The sequence below is a fragment of the Haliaeetus albicilla genome, chromosome 14, assembly GCF_947461875.1.
Source record: "Haliaeetus albicilla chromosome 14, bHalAlb1.1, whole genome shotgun sequence".
Classification (NCBI taxonomy): Eukaryota; Metazoa; Chordata; class Aves; order Accipitriformes; family Accipitridae; genus Haliaeetus; species Haliaeetus albicilla.
This window is the reverse complement of record NC_091496.1, coordinates 1696313-1713249: the sequence shown is the minus strand read 5'-3', so window position 1 is coordinate 1713249 and position 16937 is coordinate 1696313. Positions and strand designations below refer to the sequence as shown.

The following is a 16937-nucleotide window of genomic DNA, read 5'->3' as shown; positions in this document are numbered from 1 at the left end:
CTGTCAGACCCCCCAGGTTGACAAGAGCAGCAACACGGAGCTGTTATGCACAAAAAATAAATTCTTCCCTGTCCTTGCTAAACAGCCACTAGACACCACTGGAGCAGAGCATAAGGCAGGCTGGTGTAATGCCCCCAGCTGTAGCTATGCTGCAGTAGTGAAGCAATTAACTTTCCAGATGATGTAGTTTCATCGCTCAAGCGCTTCAGCAGCTCTGAAGAGTTCACACTACTTTCAGTCCACAAATTTCAGAAATACTTTAGAAAACCTTCACCCTCACCCCCCCAGGAGCCAGTTTCCACACTGGTGACAGGACTGGTTGTGAGGAGGGGGTTCCTGCACAAGCAGGAGTACAACACACTGGCAAGGGCTAGCGTTGCTCAGAGCAAATATGTTTTGCATTTACTAACAGAGACGGAGCTGCAGAGGCTGTAAGGCAGGACAGTTTGCAGTAGTCATGAGCTAGGGTGAGCATCTCCTCCTTTTCCAGCACACCTTTCTGCTCTTAGATTTAATCTCCCCTCAGCCTCCGCACTGATGCAAGTCCCTCAGCTGACTTCTTTTTTAGCGGGGTGGGAAAAGGCCTGCGCTTTTTATCTCACACACGGGAGGTCACTCTGACACCTCCATAGCCACACAAGTGGTCACGTCTTCCATCCTCCTCGTGCCACTGTTCCTATTGTGTTTTATTGAAGTGGACCACAACTGTGTCCTAAAATCCAAGGAGCCTACCATGCACACAGAGACGCAGTGAACAAGACAAGCGTTAAATGCTTTTTATATGCCAACACATATTGCTGTAGGAGGAATGCACACAGGGTTTTTATTCAGCCAGGTGCCGTATCATTACGGCTGACACAAGCACACCAAGGGAAGAGGATTTACGACCTTGCAGCTACAAACAGCTGACTCCCACCCCAGCTTTTAGTATGAATTATCTCGCACATGCTCCATGATTGTTTTCAGACCCAGCCAGGTCTCCTCTGCCGTTGGGATAATTTGGTTGACTGGCAGGAGGAAACCGTAGCGACCTGTGTCTCGCAGCTCAAAGGCGAAAGAGTATTTGATGCCGTAATCGTAGCTCCAGTCAATGCTGCCTCCGCTGGCTTGGTCTGAAAGAGAAAGGGAGAAGAGCCAGAGGGGTGAACAGAGGATTGATTTGAGTTCTGCTGTCCTACTTTTTATATTTTTGAGGGACAACTATTAGGTTTTTATGTGAACACTCTGCTCTGATATTTGACTGGCCATGTCACTCTACAGAAGCATCACTGCTTCCAAGAGGGAGAAACCTTGAGTGGGGGGGACGGAGACTGTTGTCCTGGGACAGCCCATAAAAGCTCAGACTAGCAAAATACTCACAGATAGTGGTGCAAATGCTCCCCACTGTAAAGGTGGTGCCGTACAGGGACCGGATGGAATTGGCAGCAGCTCTTCCCAAGGCATCCTGGAGAGGAGAAGATGAAGGACGAGTCAGGAACTAGCCACACTCAGTGAGACTAATTGTTAAGATTTCACCAACCTGAACCACACTCAGGGAAATCTTCACAAAATCTCCAACCTTTCACAGCCCCCAGTAAACTAGTACCAAATCAATCCATTTCTTAATCACCCATACTAGTGACAGCACTCAGTTTCCATCCACAGTATTTTTGGGAGGTGATATTGTAGGTGAATTAAATCGTAGCAGGTTCTATATCTGATCACCCAGTGTTTCACCTCACCAACTGTCTTGTCAAGAGAAGGTTCAAGAGATACCAGAAAATCCCAAGGCAGTCAGGGATCTTCCAATACTCAGTGGTCAGCTTTGTGATCACTTCAACTACAGAATGGCTGGTTGTAGAGAAAACAGAGCCAGGCTCTCCTTGGAGGTGTAGGGAAAAAAGGATGAGTGGCAAACAAATTGCCACAGGGGAAAATTGCATTTAGGTGTTAGGGAAAAAGAAAATCCCCATGACAGTGGGGAAACTTTGGGATGGGCTTGAAGAAGCTGTAGAATTTGTCTTCAGAAATATCAAGACAAATAAAAACAATTAATCAAAACTCAGCCGGGCAAGGCCCTAAGCAACCCAATTCAACCTTGAAACTGGCTCTGACTCCAAAACCTGCCTGCGTGCAGCAGAGGGTTAGACTAGAGACCTCCAGAGGTCTTTTCCATTTGAATTACCATTGTGAGATCCATATCGCCTCAAAGATACTATTACAGCTGTGATGCTGTCATTAAAGTGGAAAGAAGGAAACACGGATGAGCAAAGAGGGCTGACAATGGGTGGGGATGGCACGTGTTTGCATGTGACCAAGATTTCTCTTTTAGAGGCATTGCATTGCACTGGGTTTTTGTTCGCTCTCACGGATGGTCGCTGTTATGGATGGCCGAGTTCAGCCTTTTGTTTTTATCCTGATATCTCACTGTAACACTTGAGTATAGAAAGCCAGCTGGGCAGAACAGAGAAAGCCAAAGCCAAGTCATTATGTCTCACCAGCTCAGCATAGTCTGCCGGTTTAGTGCATTTATAGCCATAGGGATACATCAGAAGCTGAGAGTAACTGTGGAGGGTGAGGAAGGCCCGGATGTTTCCATGATTCTTAATAAAGTTGACAACGGATTTAACTTCCACCTCTGAGTTGGCCCTGGGCCCACGGTAAGAGTCAGAACAGGGATTACTGCTGGCTCCAGGACCTGTTGGTGCAAAGAGGGAACAAAGGCAAACCTGTAAGAACTGGCATTCACAAAAGGTCAAAGCAGACCAACACAAAGCCGGGCTTTCCTAAGAACAGGTCTTCAGGCAAAGGCAAGGCTTTAAATGCTGATAAATGCTCAAAGAGCACCAACAGAGCATGAATACTCAAGGGACGTACTTCTAGAAGGTACAGATGACTGCCATCATCTTGTGCTCACTGGCAATTAATCAAGATGAAATTACCTTACAAAAGACAGCTACCATCCTATTGGACCATTTTCTTTCTGAATCCTTTATATTAAGGTGATTGCTGGTCCTGTGTAACAGGATCCGGGAACACAAGAGGGAACTTTCTTCGCAGTGACAGCCAGAATCCAGAAACTTCATTCCTACCTCCAAAACCTGCATCCCAGTTCCTGTTTGGATCAACTCCAACACACGGACTGCCTTGATTCTTGGAGCGAGTCTTCCGCCACATGCGATTCTAAAACAAAGAAACACTATGGCTTCAAAAAGGAGCAAATCTTGGTCCTTGCATTAAAACTGCTACCCAGAAATAGTTGCCATTCATCAGGAAGCAATCCTAGGCACAAGCCTAAGATTATTTCTGATGGGCTGACTGCCAAGATGGGCCAGTGGACAAAAATCGAAGGGCTGGTGGGTTAAGATGGGTTAGACAAGTAATTAGTATCTTTGGCTGCCCAACTCTTTTGTAGCTCCTTCTTAGAGCATTAACAAATGGACTTTCAGAGCCTCCTTCCCTCCCATTTACTGTTTGCCTGGAAGAGCATGACACCTTTCTAAATCAGCTTAGACACACAGCATGCTTACTCACTGTGGTGTGAGTGAATACATAGCCATCGGGGTTTGAGACTGTCAGCAGGAAAATGTCCATTTTGTTCAGCAGAGAGGTGATGGATGGATCCTTCCCATAGTCAGAGGCAATCTAAGCAGAGACAATATTGTACACCATGATTACCAATATATTTCTTTCCCGCACGCTTACGCTCTAACAGCTAGGTACAGAGGCAAGTCTGGCTTTCGGAGCAGGCAAACAAGAAAAATTAATTATCTGCTGGCTATAACTGTTCCTTGTTAGACATGGAGCTTGGAGAAAGCAATGAATCTGTTTTACTATTTTATTCTGAAGACAGGAAGTTAATGGAACAGGGCAACAAAATTTTCTCCTACCTGTCCCAGAGAATGGGCCAAGGCTGGCACTAAGATTGAGAAGGATTAGCCAGGATGGGAATACGCAGCTGTGCTGCACTTCTCTGGTGGCTTAGTCATTTTCAGCGGAATTTAAATTCTCATTTATATAGAGCTGGAAGATTTGGCACTTTGCGGAAGGTAACCAACGACACTGTGTTTCTCTGTGTCGGCACACCAAAGCAGCAAACTAATCTTCAAAAAGTCCTCAGTTATTTGTATAACTATTAGCCCTGCAGTCCTCAACGGTTTCACCTGAGCTACTACATTTTGTCTGCCTAAACTTCTCCCAGCTGCTCTAACAATACATAGCATTTTTCAATTCTTTGTCTAGGCAGCTGCCATCTTCTCTCTGGAGTTAGCTGTGTTTTAAGAGGGGTGAAGGAGAGTTAGCAGAGCTGGCTAAACACATGCAGGTGTGATATACTTTTAAATAGAGGCATTCCCAAGATAAAAGAAAAAAAATCAATCACTGCTGAAATGACCTTTTTAGCTATCCATACTGCACTCGCTTGGGTGACCCACTCTCGGGAATGGATACCAGCATCAATCCAGATTGCAGGACGGTTCCTTCCTCCAGTGCTGAACTGCCAAACAAGACAGAAAGTTTTAAAACTCTCACTGACACCTTTTAGTCAAGAACATCCCATACAGATTGGGATGCTTTGGACTGGATTATGCTGTATCTATAATTCATACGTATGTTAGTGTATGTATACACATATGTATGCACACATTCTGTGATATGTGTCATACCTTGAGCACATACAAAGGCCGCTTCTCATAGGATTCCCCAATCTTCAGCTTACTGACAATGTTGCTAAACTCAGACACAAGATGATCCAATTCGGCATAAATCTGAAATGAAAAGTCATGATGACATTTACATTACATTTAAGTATAGTACTGCCCAGAACAGTTATAGGACCTGATGAAATCTACTTTTCTCTCCTTTTGCCTTCATTACTATGACCTCTTCAAAGCCCCATCTCACCTTATGTCAGCGTAGTCAGTGCTGTTCCTAGCATTACAAAGTAGAAGGAAGCACTTCTACATCGTCAAGATCTACTTATTTCAGGAATAGGTTCAAAACCCTCTTTAAGAGCTTCTGGTAATAAAAATACCTTACCCTCTGCTCTGCTGGATAGCTACTGGTTTCCTATATTTCCCTATTTCAAGATTCATTTATTTCTCAATCGCTTTTGAGGGTCAGAAGAAGTGTTTTGACAGAACTCTGCAGAAGAGTGTATGAAAAAGTATCGTCAACACTTGCCTGTTACAACATTCTGTCAGGGAGAGTGCTGGCTCATTGTGCTGACCACAAAATTAATATATTTAAAAACAAACCCACACGCCGAAAGAAGATAGAATGACATTTTAGATCCTAATATATAGGATGTTGAATTGAAGACAGCATGAAAAAAGGGCATAATAAAGAATCCTCTTTCCCCAAAGCTGAGGTACTCACGGAATCTAAAGTGTTGTAAGTTCCATAGTTGAAGCTGTTGCTGCTGCGATCCCTTTGCTGACTGCAGGCCATATCTTGCTTTTCTTTATCTAGAACAACCTAAAAGAAGACATTCAAATGTTGAGAAAAGCCTGCTTAATTTGCAAACTTCTGACGAAATGTTTATCTCAAATAATAAAATGGTGGTGCTGCATATTGACTCCAGCCCCAGACCCAAACTTCCTGCAGCTGTGGAGCAAAGATATGTTTCTGTTGAATGTATCTGTAGCAAAATGGTCAAGAATACCAGTGTTCAAATGGTCAGCATTAAGTTTTAAACACGTCTTAAGATGAACAAGAATAGCATTGGAAAGCTTTGAGGAAAAAAAAGGCAGTATTTTTGCTGAGTTAATGCTATTTTAGATGCCATTTTGGGATTACTGCTCATGAAGAAATGCTGGATTAGTGCCCAGGTGGGTGACTTTACTCTCACATGGTGGTGTGCAGTTCTTTCAGACCATGATCCTGAACTACTTTTAACAGTTTACTGATTTATGAGTAACTTTAGTGTTGTGATTTCCAAACGTCCGAGGCCAAAAGACCACACAAAATTCCTCAGGGGTTATCACAAGAACCGCATGGAGCCTATGAGTTTATTCATGTCACTATTCAGCATGGTTTCAGATAGCATCTGCAGAGTGATCTCCACAGCTTCCCAGTGCAGCAGTGATCCACAGATCATCTTTGAGAAATTAATCCACAGATTACAAAAAAAAAGGGGAGGACCTCACGGAAAGCAGAGTATAGAAGAGTTCATGTTAATGAATGAGGCCAGATTGTGAATCACTATTTGTTTCCAAAGGATATAAAAGCTAAATAAGTGCCAGGTGGCATTGCCTACCTGCAGGTCTTCGATCAGGATGGAGTACTCAATCCCATGGGACTCCAGAAAGGCTTTGACTGCTTGGACGCCATTAGCGGGGATTCGCACATCCACAGGGAGGGCAGGGGTGGACGGATTTATCCAGAAATCAAGCTGAAAAGAGAAAGGAAAAAGGATTTGGTTTGGGGAAAGCGTTCTGCAAACAGCTCTTCTAAAGCTTTAGAGATGCTCATTTCTCCCAAATTGAATGACTCCTGCAGTATTGTGGCCCATCATGCTTACAGCACGCTCCATTCTTTAGCTTGGCCTCACCACAACCTTGTATCAGTTAATGTGACAAACTCACAATAAAAATAACAAAGGTCTGCAGAAGACTAAAGTCAGCATTTTCACTGACTTCAGAGCTTCAGTCATACAAGCAAGAGGAAATTTTAGTCTTCTATGATGATTATTCCCTTTTTACAAGGGCATGTAGTGAAAGGACAAGGGGTAATGGCTTTAAACTGAAAGAAGGTAGATTTAGATTAGATATAAGGAAGAAGTTCTTCACTGTGAGGGTGGTGAGGCACTGAGGGAACAGGTTGTCCAGAGAAGTTGTGGATGCCCCATCCCTGGCAGTGTTCAAGGCCAGGTTGGATGGGGCTTGGAGCAACCTGGTCTAGTGGAAGGTGTCCCTGCCCATGGCAGGGGGATTGGAACTAGATGGTCTTTAAGGTCCCTTCCAACCCAAACCATTCTGTGATTCTATGATTATTTTACTATTCTCCCTTTTACCACAAATAGTTTCAAGGAAAGCTCTGTATTACAGTATTAGGTAATATAAAACCCATTGTTTCGTTTTTATTTCTCCTTTAATTTCTCCTTTGGTAGGGCTTTTCTAAATTTTCATTTCTATACTGTTCAAAGTGATAATAAAAATTCTCACCAATGGCAATAAGAACAGTAATAACCTAGAATTTTACAGTGTGTTTTCCTGTTTCAGTACAGCATAGACTAACTAATAAATTCCTCCCACAACGCTGGGAGACAAGTACAAAAACATTAGCATTCCCACTTTAAAGACAAGCTTTTTGATGCTAAGTTTAAGAGCAGATCAGTTCAAATATGATTGTAAACCCAGTAAGAAGAAAATATGAATGCAGGCACTCCTGAATACTAAGCTGGTACTAGAACTTTCAGATCAAACACCAAGTATTGAGACAGTAAATGTATTTATGGCAGCTGCCACCGTATAGTACAAACCTTTCAAATGCGATGCAAAGTCCTACCCCAGTCTGAAACGTTAAAAAATAAGACCTCTGTGGTAATAACAGACCTCAAGGTGTTCCAGTGAGTCCAAAAGTTGTAACTTCTTAACCTCCTCCTCATTCCTTGTCTTGATTCGGAGAACCTGGTGCCTGCAATAAATCAATAAATCTTCAGAAGCAGTCTCAGAAAGGGGTCTGGTTGAACTAGCTTGTTATTGAGATCACAAATTTAGTGGGTAGTTACTTGCATGCTACCAGCCAATACAGACCTCTTTAATGCAGTTGACTTAGTGTCACACAAGAATTCAACCAACAACCTGCAGGGCCAGCGTGCTACATGTGCATAAGATTAGTAACTAGTTAAATGGCAATTTTTAAGATTTCATCATAAACAAGACATCAAGTGGATGAGTTTTTAATTGCTTACAAGGATCAGTCTTGCATCTATTAGTTATTTTTTGTCAACAACTTGCAGAAAAAAATAACTGGTCAAGTTGGCAAATGATCAAATGTTTGGGGAGCACTATACAACAAAACAAACCAAACACTAAATATGGCATTCATTTCACCTTTCTTCACTTTAGCCAAATACGGTTGACGAACTTCCCTGTGCTGTCAGAAGCCGATAACATCAGAGGGTGGCTTACACCATTCCAGATGGAATGAATCACCTTCTGGAAGTACCTCACTCCACCGGTTACAGAGGTAACCTCGGCTATTAACTCAGACTATACATTGTACAACATACAGTGATCACAACATACAGTCTCCAAGTGGTTTTTAGATCACTCAAAACATATAACCCATTCAAATACACAGTGTTCCAGACTGCTTGGCAAAATAGGTAGAAGCAAGCAGTACCATGAGGAGAGGCTGATGAGCTCAGGCTTGTTCAGGCTGATCTAATTGCAGCCTACAACTTGAAGGAGAGTTTGTTAAAAAAATGACAAACTCTTTTTGTCAAAAAAATGACCAACTCTTCTTGGCAGGGGCAGATGATAACACAGCTCCATGCCCTGCTCTGAGCAGGAGGGCAGGCTAAAAAATTTTGGAGGTCCCTTCCACCCAATGCTTTTATGAAATGACAAAAGGATCTAGGAACAACAGGTGTATGCAACAGTTGGGGGACAGAAGATCCTATTCTGGAGAACCAGGGGGGATTCTGAAGGAAACCTGGAAGACATAATGAATTAACAACTGGAAGTACAGCCTGGGATCAATGCTGTAGCCAAAAGCACCAATGTGCTCCTTAGCTGTATAGCTTGGGATTTACTGAAAGTGAGCCGAGCTTTACTGCTACATTTACAAATGGCGTTTGATGGTTAAAGCGTGTGTTTGTTTTCATTCTCTTCCCTAGGCACATGCATTTGGCCACTGCTGGAGAGAGAACAAAACTCCACGGAGTCCCATATCCTGACCTGACCTGGCTGCCCTGCTGGCACCCACCGCAAGCGGTACTGAAAAATGGAGACAACTCGGAGCAAACCGACATGAATAACTGCAGAATTGGAAAAAACATCTTAAGACAGGGTTAACAAGGGACTTAGCATATAAGCTCAGTTATGTGTGTGTTTATTTACTAGTGTGGCTTCAGCAGCTAAGAACAGACACTTGTTAACACCGGGTTCCTCAGTCTGGCCAGCTGAAGTATAAGATTCTTTTGTTGAATCAAGTTAAATCAACACTGAAGGCACTTCACCACATTAATAACTTATTATTGGATTCTCCATCACCATAAGCTTTATTTCTGGATTGGATTCTTCTGTGAAGAGATGAGGCTCATTAACCACAGCTACTGGACTTGACTGAGGAATGAATTCACGAGAATCCAGTCTACATTATGCCAGAGCCCAGATTAAATGACCAAAATAGCTTCTCCTGGCTTTACAAATCCTGGGGTTTTAGCAAACTATGTATATTATTTCTTAATCCTTACATCTTCATATACAGATTTACTCACTGGAATCTAGTGCTTACTTACGACATCTCAGGAAGTATCTGTTAGGTTTTTTTATCCTCTTCTATTAAGTTCTTACACAGTAAGACTGTGAGGAAATATACCAGGAAATAATTTTGCAATGCAACATACAGATAAACCTTTAGAATATAATAGTTGGAAATAAGGATTTTAATTGCTTAGAAAGACTTTGAAGACAATTAAGCATTTAAAGTGAAATGAGAATCTTCAAAAACAAAGAGAAGCTAGTGACCTTTCCAACCTGGGGCCAGGTTCTGGTCTTTCAGCTCTGCTTCGTGCCAGACCAGATCTGTCAAGCTGAACGCTCGAGCTTTGCAGTGAGGTTCAGCGCCAGATCGAGGCTTCAGACTGCTCCCTAGGTACAGTAAGAGCCAAAACAAAGCCTTGGGTGAACAGGAATTTAGGAGCTCAACACTGCAGCTAGACCCTTCTCCTTAGAAAACCCAAATGAAAGTAGAGAAGGGTTCCTTCAAACATTGGAGTACAAAAGCAATAAGAGAAGTCACTCATAAAAATCAAAGAATGTGCCCCAAGCAGACTTTGTAAACTTAAGGTAATGAAAAACAACAACTGGATAATACAGCCTTAAATGGAAGGCCTTCCACAAAAGTGTAACTCACCCAACAAAAGATTCCAGGCACAAGGAAGCCCCGAAGAGAGCACTGAAGATCAAAATGAGCTTCATGTTTGAAGTGAAGTTCAATCCAGCCTAGCGAAAGTGAATTTACACAGGATTTGTTAAGAAACCCCCCTTTTCAGATAAAATGTAACTGTATTCCATGTGATTAAGTTCTCGCACTTATCAGAGCTTTCAAGGCAACCAACAGATAGGAGGCCGATTTCGCCTCAAAAAAATATTTTCCACTGACACATTCAAACTTCTAAGGGAGGAGTTGTTTGCAAAGCTTTACCCACAAAGCTTCTCGGTGTCCTTTTACACATTTTTCTAGATAGAGGAAAACTGAAGGTCACCCCAGCTCTCACTGGGGGTGAGGAGCTCTACCCGTAGGCTCTGGGTCATGGGTTTTGCTCCAATAGATTTCTAGTAGCCCATTCCGTGTTACAAAGAGGCAGCCAGCAGAAAGATCTCACTCCAGCAAAAATACTCAATTGGAGTGATTATTTTGAAGGATGAACTCTGGGTCCTGCCTGCTATGCAACAAGTTGTCTCTCATAGACTGGGACAAGGCAATGCTATAGATTCACTCTTATATACAAGTTACACACTTCCAGATATAAGCCAGATAGTTTAAATATATTCTTTATTGAAATTACTAACATCCCACCAATCTTCAGCTGGGATAGTTTTACACAGATCCAGCCAGCCAGTGTTTCAAGCAAATTAAGGTTGCAGCAAGAGTCACATGAAAGCAAGTTGTATAGTAGGAGCAGAAAAAAGCCTTGGGTGCACAGGGATTTAGAGGAGCTCAACTCTACAGCTAGACCCTTCTCCTTGGACAGGCTGGCTAGACATCCTCTTCTAATGAAGTATCCTTCTCGGGAGGAGGTGACACAGGCTTGAAGAAGTGCTGGAACAGCCACTGCTGGGTCCTCTCAGCTTTACAATGCCCACAGGGCTGTTCCCTGATCCAGTAGCTCTCTGGGTCCCTTTGCTCTTGTGCTGGACTCTGTCTACAACTCGCTTCACGGGGAATAGCCTCCATCTTGTTCGCCTGCCGTAAAGGTGCCCAGATATTTGAGTTGTTGTTATCTACATTGAAGGAGTAACGGCGACGGGCAGTCTCCTGGCTGAGCTTTGGGAACCATCTCTCTTGCCTTCGGTTGTGGGAACACCCAGCTGCGGTTGTCCCAGAATGACAGGTAGGGCCGGAGGGCTGCTGGATACACTTTTTGTTCGTCCCACTAAAAATGGTACTGAGGAAGAGCCAGGTGCTGACCCTGCTGTAATACCTGCAGATGGGGTTCCTGGGAACTAACACAGGACAGAAGGGAGACAGTTCAGCTACTCTAATCAACCCCAGGAGACCAAGGAAAGGAAGTCTCTGACAGTCCCCAGACGAAGCTCTTAATAAAGCTCTCAATAAAGCTCTCACCCATACCGCTCCCAACATTTGTCAGCATCTCCCTGAGGAGCCTCCCCCGATCTCCACTCCCACCCTACCCCTCTGCAGCCAGGGCAGGGGCTTCTTGTCATGTGTTCACAGCAGACTCCAAGCAAGTCTTTTATAAGGCCAGGCCTCATGTTTTTGGGAACAAAGGGAGCCTCAGGCAGGGATTCTGCCTGTTTTGACATATAGGAATTAGTCATCCTGCAACTGTTGTGTCTTGGGGGCACACTGTGAAGAACAGATGCTCTGCAGGGAGGTAAGGTATGTTCCTGCAAGTCCCCAGGTCTTTGAGGTTTAACCTAACCCAGTCCTTGGGAAACAAGCAGATCTCCACTCTCCTCAACGTAAATCGGATAACATGAGTTTATCCAAAGAGACAGGAACCATCATGAGGATTTCCTGCTTCTAGCACTACAGTAATTCTGGCGGAAGTCAAATCCCACCTCTAGCTATGGCCTTCAACATTTCATAAAGAACCAACAGACTGTCCACACTACCTCCTGTGGATTCACTCTTTGAAAACAGGAAGGAGGGACTTAATTTAGGGCAAAATTATAGCTTGCTTCATTACTCATGCTACATCCCGCATGGATTTAAAGGCTGCCAAGAGATCCCGCCAAACATGATGCCAAGGTCTGAAGTACACCAACAAGCTTCAAGTGCCCTGGCTAGCCTCATCTGGGGCCTCCACCCCTTGCATTTAAGGAGCTGCATTTAAGCCCAAACCTTTATACCCACTCCTAATCCCCACTGAAGGAGCGACAGAAGCCTGCAGCACTGTGCCCTCCCGCCATAGCCATAAGGTCCTGCAGGGTTTGGAGACCAGCCTTGAACCACAGGGTAAGTCCTATGGGCAAAGTTCTGCACAGGCTGAAAGCCTCTGTAGCGCTCAGGGCCCAAAACACCCAAATTAGGGAGCAGCAAGAGCAGGGGTACACTGCCACAGCAAGCCAGAAACCAAAAGTGACAGCAAGGCAGGCAGGGATAGAGAGCTCACCACAAGCAGCATGGCCCCATGGGACCCAAACGAGAGGAGCAGAGCAGGTCTGGTGGCACTGACCAGGAACAACCACAATCCAGATCCTCAGGTAAGTCCACACTCACACAGCAGGTCCACAGCCAGGATATCAGGAGCTACAAGTCCACCATGCACCCACTGCAACTCAAAGAAGGACCAAAACAAATGGCCTCAGCTTAAATGCAGCTCCCACACCAAGGGGCGGAGGGTGTGTGGGTGGGGGCCCCACGAGGCCACTCAGGGCACACTTAATGGGGGCAGGGTGGGACATACTCTCCACACAGTCCTAACAGGATGTGGTATCATGCAGTGAATCACTAATGCAGTGGTGACATGTTAAGAAGTGAAAGGTTAAATTAACATTATCTAACCAAATTTTGTCTCGTTGCTTAAAATTGCCATACCGATACATAGACAGTTTGCCTGTGCTGTCACTGACAGAGGGCCAGAATGGGTATGACCCCCCTACCAACTAGAAAGGCCTCAAAAGTCATCAAATTTAGGTGGAGTCAGTTCTTTTCTGTAAAGTCCGGACCCTCTGTTGTTGCCCATATCTAAAAAATGTTCTTGCAACCAAGAAGATACAGTGTAGTAGTCTCTCCTATCACAGTTAGGAAGGAAGAGGCAGCCTCTGTCCTTGCCGTACCCACACAGCGTGACTGAGCTCGAGCCCACAGTCCCCCCCGTCTCCCATCCTCTCAAAATAAGTGTTTGGCAATTCAGTAGGAAGGGGGAAGAGAGGGGAGACGACCCATGCTGGACTGAGCTTTTCTTGTGCTCCTGCTGGCCCACTTGTCCCCTCTGCCCTCTCCACTTACAGTCTGCGTCGCCCCCTGCTCTCTCACAGGGTCCTGGGCATTTTCTGTAATGCTTTTTTGAACTCTACATGTAACTTGCAAAACCCATATTTACCTTTTGAATTGCTCTCCCTTTTGTCAGAATATAATCTTTTACCTTGGACTTTCTGGAGAATCTGTTTCAGAGAAATAACATTGTACAGATGATGTTACTTAGAACAACATATAAACATTAATTCCTTATATAATGCTAATTCTATAAAGTGTGTGTGAGCTTGTGAGAGAGGCCCTGGGACACGAGGCTGACTGGTCCTCGCACAGCTACGGCACAGGGAGCAGTGCCAGCCCCTGCCCCAGGAAAACGCAGCCAAGGGGGGAGCCCTCATGCCTTCGCCATTTCTACCGAGACTCTCAACAAGCCCATATTCCTCGGAAATCCCACACACATTTCACCTTTGGATAGAAATGTTTCTTTTCTCATCATCTCGAGCTAGAGCTGTAACACCAACATGGCAAAGGGCTCCGTCTGCAACTCATCTCCTAGATGACCAAAGTTAATTGTCTATAAAGGAATTAATTTTGGATTACTGGTGAGAGAACTATTATTTCTGTAAGTAATGGATTACTTCCATGTTCCTAATCCGCAAGGCACCTTGGGTATGCCCTGGATAAAGAATGAGTAGGGATTTCAGTATGTGGCTCACCATTTGTAGATGTGACTGGCACCATTTTAGAAGCAGAACCCTCATTTTGATCTCTCTGGAAAATCTGCAGCTATGTGCCAGTGCAACAACACTGACCGCAGTGGAGCTACTTATTTCCAACTCAAATTTCCTTAAATTAGGAAATGAAGACCTTCAACTTCCCAGGGTTGTCCCCGGATTTCATGTGAGTCATACAGCAGTTTATAACGCACCACATGCTCCATCGGATCATGTTTTAGCTCTGCATTTTAGGACAGCAAGCACACAGATGAATTGTAACTGGTAATAACAAGAAGGGTACTGGGAGAGATACAATCAGTTACCTATATCTGGAGAGTAAAGACCAGTTCTAACAGTGACATCATCCCATGAGATAATTATAAATAACAACTTCCGAGGTTGTGAAAGCCTTTTAGGCAGGAAAGTTTTGTGTAAGCCCACAATAACCTTCTGGTAAGAGCCAGCAGGTGTCAGCAAAAACACAGAATTAAATATCTTACTTGAGCACAACAGACAAGACAGATAATCAAAATGCCAGCACAGGAGCAGAGGAGGATTTTCCCTCTGATCCCCCCAAAGCCTTCCTCATCATCATCATATTCCGTTTCATCTGGTTTCTGATAAGCGCCAGAAAGCACGGGGTCATTCTGCCAGTAATACCACCCAAGAAAGGAAAAAGGGTATCCCATGGAACCTCGTCACTGGACCTGGGACATGGGGCTGTCCCCTCTCCAAGGGACAAGCGTTTCTGTGTTCGGAGCAGCCCCTCGGCAACCCGTTACCCAGCTGACCATCTCATGTTTTGGGGATGTTGGGTGGGATTCATCTCCTCTCACTTGAGCTGTGTCAAGGCTGGGAATTGCACCACAACAAGACTCCTCTTCCTCTGTAACTGATGAAAAGCAATTCACCCCATCCTCGCATGCTGTTTGAGACTAGAAGGCCAAAGTAGGTTTTTAACAGTCCTTCAATATTATCTCCATTTCATGCTTTTCTTGCTTTCATCCTCTTGCTTAGGAAATGAGTCAAAGTCAAGAGAATTTCAAACCAACTGAATTCGCCCATTGGCGTAGACATACTAAATGAACTTTCAGCCTGTTTAAGTTTCTCTCCTCCCTTTCTCCAACTGTGTTTTTATTACCATATGTTTCCTATAACCAGCTCTTTATAACAGAATAACACATTCCACCAGCCTTTACAGTGGAGCAACTTGGAATATTCTGCATTGGCCCAAACTGGAAGCAAAGTGGGGAAAATTAAGAGATAGACTGGATATCCCTGCTAAGCAGAACATCCCAGATAATCTTCCTTTCGCAGAGCTGCTGTCCCTGTCTTGTACAAGCTGTTGCAGCCACCTCAGCTCAATATGCTTCCCCGGGCCAGGTCCAGCTCCTCTCACCTTGCTGGTTCCCAATTCTGCCCATCTGTAGACATACCCTGCTCTTTTTGCCTCAAAAGGCCATATCACATGAAAATGTCACTGAGATTAAGTCAGTATGTCACCACACTGGCAACGTTGCGCGATTTACCACCCAGTCATACGAGACAAGCTTGTCACCCAAGCCACCCTGTCCAATGGGACCACCTTTACCTCAGGTAATACCTTCTGAATACACCGATTTAGCATGCAATTCACACAACCCTCTTCATTTACAGGATTTCAGGACAGAAATATGAATTTCCACCGGTACAGCGTGCAAACAGACCCAAAATCTTTAACTGTTGACCTTGGCAACGCACGCTCTGATATACATTACTACATGCAATCAATTAATTTAGTTATACAGCTAACTCGGCATAAACACAGCAACGTGTGGCCCTGCACGACAGCGAGTTAGCCGGTCTTCCCCCCCCCCCCCGCCATCTTCACACCTTCCGCGGCGCGCAACAACATGGCCGCCCGCCTCACGCGCCCCTTCCCGCCAAAACGCGGCGCCCCCCAACGGCCGCGGCGCGAGCTCCCCTGCCCTCCCCACGGCGACAGGCCCCGCCCCCTCCCCCCGCGCGCGGCGCGGCCGGTGACGCCGGCGGCGGCGCTCGCGCAGGCGCAGACGGCGTGGCCGGTTCTTCTCGCCTGTGTGAGAGCGAGCGATCTGCCGTGCTTTCCCCTCCTCCCCGGCTGGGAAAAGGGGGTGTCCCTGACTTCCATGAGGGGAATTGTGTGTCCCCTCACTTCCCCTGACCCTCAGTCCTGCGGCAGGTACTGTGACTGCCCCCCCCCCCCCCCCCCAGCACCCTTTGGTTCCTGGGGCCTGCACGGGGGGCTCTGAGGGGAGGCTGCCTAGAGCCGGGCTGTGTCCGGCAGCGAGCCGCGGAGGCGTAGGGTCACCCGTGTATGACAGGGTTGTGGGCGGGTGGAGCTGTGGGACCGCCTCTGTGTGATGGGTCAGGATGGGGGGGGGGGAGAGACGTGGGGCTGCCTCCGTGTGACAGGGGTCAGGATGGGGGGGAGGGGCAGGTGTCGGGCCTCTTCTGCGTGACAGGGATGTGGGCAGTGCGAGCTGTGGGGCTGCCCATGTGTAACGGTGAGGTCGGGGGGGGGGGGGGGAGCGGTGAGGCAGCTTCTCTGACAGTGGGGTCTGAGTGGGGGGAGCTGTAGAGGCCCCCCGGGGTGGAGTGGGGCTGCTGGCTGGGGTGGAGATGTGGAGGCTGCCTGCGTGTGACGGCGGGGTCAGGGTAGGGAGAGCTCAGAGGATCCCTATGTGTGTGGCAGGGGAAGCTCTGGGGGTTCTTTGTCTGTGACAGCGAGATCTGAGTGGAGGGTGCCCTGGGGTCTTGGGCAAGGGGAGCTGGGACTATATGTGACAGAGGGGCATGCATGGGGGAAGCTGGGGGATTTGGGGCAAGAGGAGGTGTGGGGGACCTCCATGTGTGGCACTGGGGTCAATGCCTTATGGGTTGTCAAAG

At 45.8% G+C, this 16937-nt stretch overlaps 1 protein-coding gene across 3 annotated transcripts; it reads right to left on the bottom strand.

Annotated features, from left to right (window-relative positions):
- Positions 1–771: 771 nt before the first annotated feature.
- On the bottom strand, positions 772–12702 carry LOC104317019 (carboxypeptidase A2-like). 3 transcript variants are annotated; one of them, XM_069802307.1, is made up of 12 exons: positions 12616–12702; positions 10063–10151; positions 7533–7614; positions 6236–6370; positions 5356–5454; positions 4644–4745; positions 4373–4474; positions 3514–3624; positions 3072–3162; positions 2478–2677; positions 1360–1444; positions 772–1112 (listed from the first exon to the last, which is right to left on the bottom strand). In XM_069802307.1, the coding sequence occupies exons 2-12, from the start codon at positions 10125–10127 to the stop codon at positions 925–927; spliced, it is 1260 nt and encodes a 419-aa protein (XP_069658408.1). In that variant the 5' UTR covers positions 10128–10151; positions 12616–12702; the 3' UTR covers positions 772–924. The 3 variants fall into 3 exon arrangements, with proteins under 3 accessions (XP_069658408.1, XP_009915963.2, XP_069658406.1); XM_009917661.2 differs by having other exon boundaries at positions 12572–12700; XM_069802305.1 differs by lacking the exon at positions 12616–12702 and having other exon boundaries at positions 10063–10416.
- Positions 12703–16937: the final 4235 nt, after the last annotated feature.